The sequence below is a fragment of the Myxocyprinus asiaticus genome, chromosome 49, assembly GCF_019703515.2.
Source record: "Myxocyprinus asiaticus isolate MX2 ecotype Aquarium Trade chromosome 49, UBuf_Myxa_2, whole genome shotgun sequence".
Classification (NCBI taxonomy): domain Eukaryota; kingdom Metazoa; phylum Chordata; class Actinopteri; order Cypriniformes; family Catostomidae; genus Myxocyprinus; species Myxocyprinus asiaticus.
The window spans coordinates 990,740-1,003,302 of NC_059392.1; the positions used below are offsets into that span (position 1 = coordinate 990,740).

Here is a 12,563-nt window from a genome sequence, read left to right on the forward strand (position 1 = left end):
AGCTTTCTGTGATTTAGTGGCACCTGTTGCAGTGGTTATTTTAAACCGCAGCGGTTCCTGACACATAATCCAAAGCTTATAATTTATTATTTAGGAAATTTCATCACTGGGCGAAAAAAAAACAATCGAAATACTCACTGTACCTGTCCATTGGCGCGTGGTGAGGGAATTCATTCCAATCCGAATCCACATCAAAATTGTGGCGCTCACCACGTGCCAGTGGACAAATACAGTCACCGTAAATAAATCTCGCTTTGTCGTTCACTCCAGATGTGACCGGCTTCGTAGGAATCCATTGTTCCTATTTAAAATGTTAATCACGGTGAAATTTCACATTTGCCGTGCAATACCTTTAGAATGATGCCGAGAGAGGCGTATCCCATCATTCCCAGTCGGCATGGGAACAGAACTGAATCGGGTCTGTCCAGTTCCTTGAATTGGGGAGGGTGGCTGACACAGCAATGTGAGTTTTAAGAATGTTTAGAATGTGTTAAACTCACTCTTAGATTCGATTGCTTGTGATTGCCTGGAACGTGATCAGACATCTTGAGCAGCGTTGCAGGAATATCAGGAATATTTCAGATAATTTATGATCAAGGAAACTCTGTCAGTTCCCATGATGCAACTTTCCCTCCAACATCATCACTGTCATCACAGAAAACCTCAGAGTGATCCGGGATATTAATAATAGATAGATAGACAGACAGACAGACAGACAGATAGATGATAGATAGATACATAGATAGATAGATAGATGGACGGATGGAGAGATGGATGGATGGATAGACAGACAGACGGATAGACAGACAGACAGACAGACAGATAGATAGATAGATAGATAGATAGATAGAAGGATGGACAGATGGACAGATGGAGAGACAGATAGACGGATAGACAGACAGACGGATAGATGGATAGACGGATGGACGGACGGATGGACAGACAGACAGACAGATAGATAGATAGATAGATGGATAGACAGACAGACAGACAGAGAGACAGACAGATAGATAGATAGATAGATAGATAGATAGATAGATAGATAGATAGATAGATAGACAGATGGATAGACAGACAGACATAGATAAATAGATAGATAGATAGATAGATAGATAGACAGACAGACCGACAGACAGACAGATAGATAAGACAGACGGACAGACGGACGGACAGACAGACAGACAGATAGATAGATAGATAGATAGATAGATAGACAGACGGATAGATAGACAGACAGACAGACAGACAGATAGATGATAGATAGATAGATAGATAGATAGATAGACAGACGGATAGATAGATAGACAGACAGACAGACAGATAGATAGATAGATAGATAGGACAGACAGACAGACAGTCAGATAGATAGATAGATAGATATACAGACAGACGGATAGATAGACAGACAGACAGACAGACAGACAGACAGATAGATAGATAGATAGATAGATAGATAGATAGATAGATAGACAGACAGACAGACAGACAGACAGACAGACAGACAGATAGATAGATAGATAGATAGGACAGACAGACAGGCAGACAGACAGATAGATAGATAGATAGATAGATAGATAGATAGATAGATAGATAGATAGGACAGACAGACAGACAGACAGACAGATAGATAGATAGATAGATAGATAGATAGATAGATAGATAGATAGATAGGACAGACAGGACAGACAGACAGACAGACAGACAGACAGACAGATAGATAGATAGATAGATAGACAGACAGACTGACAGACAGACAGACAGACAGACAGATAGATAGATAGATAGATAGATAGATAGATAGATATTGTAGATTTTTCTAAGTGCAATAATTAATCACAAACTCAGCCAGTAAAAACATGGATAATTAAGTTATCTCAACAAGATCAATCCAAGGCAGCAGTGCCTGCCCACATGCGATATAAGCGGCCGTGTAGGCCCCAACATTCCCAGGAGACCCCGTGAAAAGGTGCATAGTCAATGAACATTTCATGAAAATATTGAGTAGCACAGTATTATTATTTTGAAAGTACGTGTGACTGTAAGTAATGTTTAAGTAACATAATTAAGAAATGCTCATGGACCTCCTCATTTAACACTCAGTTCACAATGACGGTGATAACCAAAACGACATATTAAGAATAAGATGAGCTCTGAATAATCACCAAATGACAAATAACCGAAAGTTACAACAATTACAATGGGCGAATTACAATGGAAAGTGATCATCCCTATGCCCTACTCACTACGAAGGACAGAGGTCTTGATAAGGGCACTCTGAAGGGAGCATGGCATTACAGTTTAAACGTGGCCTTCACTAAAAGTCTTGTGAAAGAGCCCTTTGTGAAAAAATGTACTTTCTTACTTTTGTTTGGAACGACCCTTCGAGTGGTGTCCCCTTCCCGAAGTGCCCTTCAAGAGCGCAAAAATGCAGTTTGGAAAATGCCCAATAACAGCAGTGTATATAATATTGCCAAACAGCAAAGCTATAATAATTTATTCATTAGTATTATTAGACACAGATCGCACACCTTGTTAAATAATGCTCACGCCCGACAGAAATGCTGAAAATAAGTCATGAAAATAGTACTTTGTGTCTGTTTGTTGAGACATAGTTCTTGTCATGCTTTTCAAGAATAATCTAGGGGAAGACATTTAGATAGTGTCGACATACAGCAGAGCTCTAGATGGCACTACAGGTGGTGTAATCGAGCTTGAAATCATGATCGCCAAGCAGACTGCTGTCAATATGTACAGTCAAAAAGGAGTTATATTTTGGTCTGTTCTCACCCAAAACCAACTGGATCACTTCAGAAGACATGGATTAAACCACTGGAGTCTTATGGATTACTTTTATGCTGCCTTTATGTGCTTTTTGGAGCTTCAAAGTTCTGGTCACCATTCACTTGCATTGTATGGACCTACAGAGCTGAGATATTCTTCTAAAAATCTTCATTTGTGTTCTGCAGAAGAAAGAAAGACATACACATCTGGGATGGCATGAGGGTGATGATGAGAGAATTTTTATTTTGGGGTGAACTGTTCCTTTAAATCTGCAAAATGACCAAACTATCCTATCAAAGATCTGCTCTCTAAGAGGTATGTGTATTCTTTACATTTATTCATATTTGCTTTCTTTAATCTATTTTTTTAATGTTGTGTTTATAGGTCATATTTAAAATATGTCGGGCTAATTTTATTTATAACTTTTTTTTTCCACATTGCTGTGTGTAGCTAGCTGATTTTCAGTGATGTTTTCACTTTTATTCACTTTTGCTCATAGTCTGGCTAACTTTTAGTTTTTATTGATTTTCTTGCACTAAATAAACATTTACATAGTTCTGTATGTACTTTACATGCTTTATTCATCTAAAACTATTTAAACAGCATTTTATGTATACTGTTACAATACGGTTGTATTTGTTAACATTAACTACACTAGTTAACATGAATTAACAATGAACAATACACTTATTAATTTTGATTGATGTTAACTTCTACATATTCTAATGCATTTGTAACATTTAAAGTTGTGTAACATTAATTAATGCAATATGAACCAACATGAACTAACAATGAACAATGGTACTTTTATAATTTAACATAATCCAAGATTAATAAATGTTGTAAAATGATATTGTTTGTTGTTGGTTAATGATACCCGATGCATTTACTGTTGACAATACAATGTCGTAAAGTGTTACCCTGTAATTATTATACTTGCTGTTTCTAAGACCTCATATTAATTACGACACTGGTTTATTTGTACTTCTAGAAAAAAGTTGAAAGGTGATTAAAATCCTTCGGGACATTTTTGTCTTTTTCATTTTTGTTTTTTTGATCATTTTGTCTGTGTTAATGCCAATGGCATAAATTTAGCCAAAGGTGTGTATTTTTGGGGGGAATTTTTATATTTCAACCTCAGTTCCTATAATACATCTATAATACACTGTGTACACAAAATAGTCACACTCAGGACCTTCAGGACAAAAATGTCCCCATTGAAACCCATTAAAACTGCAATATTTGATCCCAGTGCCATTAAAGCATAAAATCATGAATTCTATGATATTATGCTTTCATTCTGGAGCCCTGAGTTCAAAATTTACATGTTTAATATTTTCCACCAGATGCGCCATTTTTCTCATGTTTAGCCTACGGAGCAAATACAAGCTTTTCCCCTATTCTCTGTTTGCTGTATTATAGAGCACTGCAGAACAATTGAATAAATGATGCCGCTAAAATTGTGTGTGTGTGTTAGTATGGATGTCAGAGAGTGTTTTGTATGTGTGTATTGAGAAATTTGTGTGTGTGTGTGTGTGTGTGTGGGCGGGCAGGTTTAAGTGGTTTACGAGGACTTTTTTTTAGGTTACAAACTGGTAATTACAAGAGTATTATGCTATAAATGTGGTTTATGAGGACATTTCTAGTGTCCCCATAATTCAAATCACTTAAAAAACATACTAAATGATGTTTTATTGAAAATGTAAAAAAAGTTTAGTGAGGGTTAGGTTTAGGGGTAGGGTTAGGTTTAGGGGATAGAATCTATAGTTTGTACAGTATAAAAATCATTATGTCTATGGAGAGTCCTCATAAGGATAGGTAGACCAACATGTGTGTGTGTGTGTGTGTGTGTGTGTGTGTGTGTGTGTGTGTGTGTGTGTGTGTGTGTGTGTGTGTGTGTGTAAAAAACAACAGTGGCATTATGTAAACAAACTGGCATTTGAAGGGTTAAAATTGTGAAAATGAATGAATATTTGGTAGTTATGATCTGGACCGATGTTGGTTAAAAATTAACTAACTGAAAGTGGAAAATAATATTAATATATAATATTATTATGGCAGTTTTTTGACACTTACATTTTTGTCCTCTAAGGACCTCTGAGTAACTTTTTTAAATTGACGCACAAGGGTTAAAAACTTAAAATACACACTTTCCCTTTATACATTTTATTTCAAATTATGCAATATATTTCCTGTACATTTTAACCTAGCATCTTCATGTTGGGGAAGAAAGTTCTTGGACATGTTATTTGCCATCTAGTGAGCATGTGCTTATTTTTTATTGCTTTGACTTTATGGATGTTTTAAAGTAATGATGACGATATTCACACTGGTGGGGCCCATTCTCATGATATCACCTAGAGCCCCAGATATTCTAGTTATGATAACTAAAAGGCTAAATCAATTTTTACAGTGCTGCTGTTTCACCTCTCTGAGAACTCATAGTATGATGATTCTAGAATGTCTCTCTGTGATGTCATAAAGGGCACCCTAGACTCAGAAAACATCAGTCAAACATCATTAGACTCTACATCAATTCCGAGCGAGATACAGACGGACCAAATACAGAAGCACAATTCTGCTGCCGAAATCATGAATATGCAGAAAAGAGCGGGAAACTCGCAGACTCAGGTACAGGTGTAAACAGTCAAACTAGCTGTCATAAACACAATAGTGATCGATCGATATGTGTTTTTAAATTATATATATATATACCAGTCTTGTTCATGTATTGTTAGTTTAGCTGTAAAATTTTATTTTCTGTCTGTTGTGCTAGAATATGTCTGCCGTTCTGGCGGGTGGCGGGAGTGTCGGGCAGATGGCAGAGATTCAAGACCTCCATAGATCACCCCATCTGCCCCTTCTCACCCCCGCTGTCATGCTCTGCTGCCACCCTGAGGGTCTAAATACCCCTCAGTCCAGCGGGAACTCTCTGAGACCCTTCTTCACGGCTCAGAAGCACACCTGCGGGTACAGCTTCTCCTGGGACACGGACCATAGACGCAAACGCACTGGTCTGCAGGCCAGCAACCCCACCATGTGGAGAAACAACTGCGTCTTAAAACCACAATAAAGCTATAAACCATGTTTCTGTGTCACTTCAGTGTATCTGAGTGTTTATACATTCTTAATTGATCGCACATGAGCACGGACCGGAGCGTGACGTCAGAGTGACGTTGAGCTGTGATCCCGCGCTCGGGATTGGCAGGTGGGTTGAAGTGGTATCCCGCGGCCCGCGCTCTCATCTCATGTGTCAGTGGGTGTTTGTGTCAGGACGGTGACAGGTGTTTCTCTCTCTCTCTCGGTTCTCCGGTAAACGGTGTGGTGATGGGGAACGCGTCTGCTATGACTGTAGAGGAACTGAGCGCCTGTGAGTCGCATCAGTGGTACCGAAAGTTCATGACGGAGTGTCCGTCCGGTCTGCTCACCTTCTACGAGTTCAAGAAGTTTTTCGGTCTGAAGAATCTGTCGGATTCGTCAAACGCGTACGTCAAGACCATGTTCTCCACGTTTGATATGAACGACGTAAGAAAAGCATTTATCTTTCTACTATATATATATATATATATATATATTAGTTTTATTAATTTAATTTTGTTGAAGATTACAGAATTCAATTTGATGGAAGTTTGTTATCAAATTTAAATGCGTACATTTTAAAATAGGTTAAAATATAATTTTTGAGTATATTTCCATCAACCCTAATCGAGTAATCTTTAAATAATGTACATATAATTCAGAATAAATTTTAAGTAAAGTTTTAAACAATACGCTTTGAAAAAAGGCAAATCAGCTGCATTTGCTTTGGCATTAACTGAAGTCATTTTATACTTGACAATCTTAATTTAATTTAAACCAAATGTTTAAATCTTACTTTTGTCAGGAATAATTTCTGGGTATATTTCTATTGTCCTCATTAAATATTACAAAATTATTATTTAGTTTATCATATATATATATATAGCCTATATGCTGTCAAAAGTTTGGACACATCTATTCAATAAACATATATACTACATTTTTAGTTTACACACAACTTATATTTGTCTACAAAACTAATTTGAAGCATTTTCTAGTGACATAATTTCATACAAGCATGTCCAAACTTTTTTCTTCCCAATTTGGAATGCCCAATTCCCAATGCGCTCTAAGTCCTCGTGGTGGTGTAGTGACTCGCCTCAATCCGGGTGGCGGAGGACGAATCTCAGTTGCCTCCGTGTCTGAGACCGTCAATCCGTGCATTTTATCACGTGGCTTGTTGAGCGCGTTACCACGGAGACGTAGTGCATGTGGAGGCTTCACGCTATTCTCTGCGACATCCACGCACAACTCACCACGCACCCCACCGAGCGCGAACCACGTTATAGTGACCACGAGGAGGTTAACCCATGTGACTCTACCCTCCCTAGCAACCGGGCCAATTTGGTTGCTTAGGAGACCTGGCTGGAGTCACTCGGCACGTCCTGGATTCGAACTCACGACTCCAGGTGTGATAGTCAGTGTCAATACTCGCTGAGTTACCCAGGCCCCCTGTATGTCCAAACTTTTATTGTTTTTTAATATATTGAATATCATTAGGTATAATTATCATTATAATGTGTTGCTTCTATGGGGTCATTGAGACGCCAAATATGAGTAATGTAAAAGTTAATAATCAACCCCCAAAAATTAACATGATTGATCAATGTAAATTTTCAATATTTAAATTTTTCTTCAATGTTTTTTAAGCTATTAAAATGTGCCCCAAATAGAACATAAGGGCCCCTGACTCGCAGACAGGGGCGGACTGGCCATAGGGAGAACCGGGACTTTTACCGGTGGGCCGGCTGCGAAACGGAGCCGTATGGGCGGCGATAAGCTGAAACGGGCCACCGCATTATGCCGAACGGGCCACGACTGGCTGAAGAGGGCCGCAATACAGTGCCACGATATGCCGAAGGGGGCTGTGTTATGCAGAAAAGGACAGTGACTCAACCCCCAACAACTTATGGGCCGGTTTCTATGTAAAATCCAGGGCTGAATTCTCTTCCCAGTCCGCCCCTGCTCGCAGATGTGGAAAATGGAGACATGAGGGTTAGTGTCAGCGATGAGACCTCCGTCACCTCACGTCCCCTCCATTTGAGTTCAGCTGAGGATTGAGTAATGAGATCTGTTTTAATACGGTAAATTGAACTAAGACCCATCAGAGCACTTAATCTGGGTAACAGATGGGTTTGTTGTCTTCAGCGTCTGCTGCTTTATTTCTGAAGACCACTTTCATTCATTTCACAACACTTTTCATAACATTTCAAATGTATCAAGGATTAATATTTCAATAGTGTTTCAATATTTCAATCAAAGTTCCACAATGGTATTACCATCTGATGCCATTTTTATACCATTGTACCACCACAGTACTTTTTTGTAAAGGTAACTCTGGAAAAATTAAAATGTTAACCATATTTTCCACCAAAATACCATTTTGGTTCCACCATATTTGGTTTATGACCATTGAAAAAGGGTCAAATTTAGGCATGGAGCCACATTGAGTTAATACTTCTGGAGTCATACGCACTCTAATTTTGGAAAAATAACACAAAAAAAGTGTTTTTTCCCATTTTTGGACTCACGCCATTGATATATAATGCAACAAGGGGTGCTGAAATCAGCTGCTTGTAGTAATAGATCTACCTATCTCTGTGTTTAAATAAAATCATGACGCTGACACCTTTCTAAGGTTATTTTTTTCCCTGTAGTTTTGCTCCAAAATCATAGGCGAAAATGGTCGTTTTGACCCCCCTCTACAAAATAATGGATTACTCAGTAAATATTTATCCATTTTGGCTTTCATCATCAGTTATGTTTATCTTTCTTCAGAAAAAGTATTAACAAAGTCATACATTTCATCCGAGGATGTTTCTGAAATGTGGTTGATTTGACTTTGAACAACCCTTATATAATGAATGAAATAATGTTATATTAAAGGTGCTGTAATGTAGCCATTCTAGAATAGTCAAACTGAGCCGTTGGATTAGCCACGCCCACTTTTCCCCACAATCCTGCACTCAGAATAATTGAGAACGACATGAGCAGAAACGGTTGTTAAAAACAATAGCAGCAAAATAGCGCCCTCAGCTGACAACTGTTATGAACAACATGGCATAAAAATGGCATTAAGCCTCAATAATTCACTACAGCTACAATACTATGAGAATGTGCTAAATGATTGACAGGCACAAAGCGTCATTGTCCGCAGACATGTTTTTGTTTGTTGTTTACAGAGTCTAGAGCTGTCACAGAGGCCGGTGAGATATCTCACAACACTTATTTCATTAATATCTCTCAGCGAGTAGTAAAAAATTGTGCATATCTTTCCATGAAAAAAATCGCTTACAGCACCTTTAACTTATAAATATGATTGCATATGGGTGTATTAAAATCCACTAATGGAAAATCAGTCAATGTGGCTGAGGGGGGCAGGGCGTTGTAACAGAGGGGGCGGGGCATGGTTGGATTTCCCTCTAATGATGTTTAACCACACTGAATTATAAACTGTCTAATCTCTCCTGCTCTATTTCTGTGGCCGTGAACTCAATCTGTATGAATCAGCTTTCACATTGTGTGTGTGTTTACCATGTTTACTTTCAGTTTTATGAACACATAAACAAATACATTTATAAATAAACATACTATCATACATGCAAGAACCGCTGTTCTGAGCACATGCAACAAATAAAAATAAGTAGCATTACAATATAAGTTAAATAATATCTTACACTGGTGTGTTAGAGTTGTTGATTGTGTGTTTGTGTTGTCAGGACGGGTGTATTGACTTCATGGAGTATGTTGCTGCGCTCAGTCTGGTGTTAAAAGGGGGTGTTCAACAAAAACTGCGCTGGTACTTCAAACTGTACGATGTGGATGGCAGCGGATGTATTGACCGCGAAGAACTGCTGCTAATATTCAAGGTCAGGAACAACAAAAGCCCCCAAATTAATTTAGTAACTCTTTACAATAAGTTCAATTTGTTTGCATTAGTTGATTCATTAGGTATTATGAACCAACAATGAACTGCATGGATTTTTATAGCTTTTTAAAATATTTTTGGTTAAAAATAAGGTTGTATTTGTTAACGTAAATGCTTTAGGTCTCATGAACAGTTATTAATCTTTGTTAATGATAATGCATGAAAATACTATACTTTATTGGTAGTTCATGTTAGCTCATAATGTGTTAACTAATGTTATGTATATGTAGGAATAAACATAAACCAATATAAATAAATGCAATAAAGTATCATTGTTAGTTTGTGTTAATGATTGCATTAACTAATGTTAAGAAATACAACCTTATTGTAAATTGTTACTGTTAAATTCTCTTTTTTGTTTGTAACATCTGATAGATTTCGTTAGATTTTATCCTGCAGTATTAGTAGCAACTTAAGTGAATATTTGGTGGTGATTTGATTTTATGCAGCAGGTATCTAATCTAACTGTTCATGTTGAGAACTTGAGACATGCCCTCATAAAAGTAAACATTGCACTTTTTTTTTTACTCTGTTGATCCTGTAAAAAAAAAGATGATTTCTGGAATTTGTGTTGTGTAGCGCCACCTGCCGGTTTTCATCATACACTGATTATACCACTAACACCATCCATCTGTTGAGTGTGTGTTGAACATATCACTGAAAATCATCTTAATCTTTGAGTCTGTATAAGAGGATCATGTGTAGTTGACGTCAGGTGCAACTCTCGTGCACAGCTGTGAAAAACTGTGTTTTTCTGTTTCAGTCGATTCACGCCATTAACGGAATCGAGCAGGAGATATCCGCGGAAGAGTTTACCAACATGGTGTTTGACAAGATCGATCTGAATGGAGACGGTAAGATTATATTTACATATTTAATAAAGTGATGTTGTTAATCGAATGATATTAGTAAATGTGTGTGTTTAGGTGAGCTGTCTCTGGAGGAGTTTATGGGAGGTATTCAGGGAGACGACAAGCTGTTGCAGATGTTGACTCAGAGTTTGGATCTGTCTCATGTCGTCAATAAAATCTACAATGAGATCAACTCTGAACAACAGATCAACTGACCCTGTGGCGCGAAATCAGGGTGCCAAACACTAGTGAGGAGGACGGCTAAACGAAGAAGACAAAGCTTTTTATTTATCCTCGAGTGAAGTGTTTTTAACCCTCAACACATCAGATATTAACACAATTCACCGTGTTTTACTGTGTTTATCTCAGCTGGACTGAATTTCACAACCCAAAAGCCTGATTATTCTCATGCAGTCACACCGAATAACATTAGTTTTAATACTACTCTGATCAGAGCAAACACTGTATTTAAGTGCACTTAAAGGACCGCTGTGGAAATCTTTTCACGACATTAAAACATTGCATCACTGCAACCCATGGGCGTAGATTTGGCTTGAACATTTGTGGGGGGGGGGGGGGGGTTACAGTGTGAAGTATTTACATGTTTCCATTGATCATGGTATAAATATTGGGGGGGGGGCGGTTGTACTTGCTTGTTTTGATTATTGGGGGGGGGGGTGTATATCTTTGGAATAACCTGTTATTTATGTAAAAACTGCTTAAATATTATTCATTATGATATTAAATGATATGTTTTGTAGGGTGTTGTAATGTTACTGTAATTTTACACATCCCTTTTCAAATTAAAACATGAAACAGCAAAAGTTCTGTGTTGACATATTTTCTATTAAAATGTCACATCTGTGAACTGTATTTTGCTACTGTAACCGGTCCTGCTCCAAACGAGATTTGAACTGGCATCTCTGGCATGGGAGGCAGGCGTGCTAACGAGGAGGCTAAATGCTACACCCTCTAGCGTCAGTCGCTAGTGCGCCTCTTGAGGCCAGGGGAGTGAGGTTTACATACTGCACAACTACCTACCAGCTAGCTCCTGTTACACTTACCCCCCTAATCCTCACTCCTATCCGGGTCATGGCACCACTGTAACTGGTCCTACTTGACCTGTTCTGAGCAGGATTTGAACTGCGGTCTCTAGCATGGGAGACGGACACGTTAACAAGGAGGCTAAAGGCTACAGCCTCTAACATCAGTCGCTAGTGTGCCTCTTGAGGCCAGGGGAGTGAGGTTTACATACCAGCTGGCTCCTGTTACCCTACTGCATGTATTATTCAGAGGGGGAGGGACATTCCCACTCCAGAGAGTATCTGATTGGACGAATATGTGGACATGCCCCTGCAGACTAGATGAGTCATCGATATTTTTGGTCTGTTTTCCCAGAAGAAAAAGGCTGCACATTTTAAGTGTTAAACATCTGCTAAACATATATATTGCCAACTTTTAGGAGCACACTAGCATATAGATCATGGCCGGGTCTTATCCTTGAGACTCCCACCCTGACTGACAGCTAAACAATCAAGGGACACTCCACCCCCAAGACTGATGGTGGGATGATCAACGTTGCCCCCCCCCCCCCCCCCAAACATACAAGTGCCCACCAAAGATCACATACAGTACCAGCCCTTATATAAATGACCTCAAAACTAACACACATGAACTAAAACTCACAAAACTCCCATTCAAAATGGTTAATAAATGAGCCTAATAATATGTTATACCAGCACAAAATATTCCCAAAAGTGCCATATAGTAATACCGTGTTTTTTTTTTTGTTTTTGTTTTTTTTCCTTGGACATGGTATCATGGTAATTCCATGTTGTTACTGTTAATTTTTTAATGTATGTATTGTTTACAGTGGATTAATTGCATTGTTCTCAGTTCACAAGTGTATTTTGTTCCATTTTATA

At 38.3% G+C, this 12,563-nt stretch overlaps 1 protein-coding gene across 1 annotated transcript; it reads left to right on the forward strand.

Moving 5' to 3' along the window:
• The first annotated feature begins 6,097 nt into the window (after positions 1 to 6,097).
• LOC127438306 (guanylyl cyclase-activating protein 1-like) lies at positions 6,098 to 11,178 on the forward strand. The gene is made up of 4 exons (XM_051693805.1): positions 6,098 to 6,306; positions 9,579 to 9,728; positions 10,551 to 10,641; positions 10,714 to 11,178. Exons 1-4 carry the CDS (start codon positions 6,109 to 6,111, stop codon positions 10,851 to 10,853), a joined length of 579 nt encoding a protein of 192 aa, XP_051549765.1. The 5' UTR covers positions 6,098 to 6,108; the 3' UTR covers positions 10,854 to 11,178.
• The last annotated feature ends 1,385 nt before the right edge of the window (positions 11,179 to 12,563 follow it).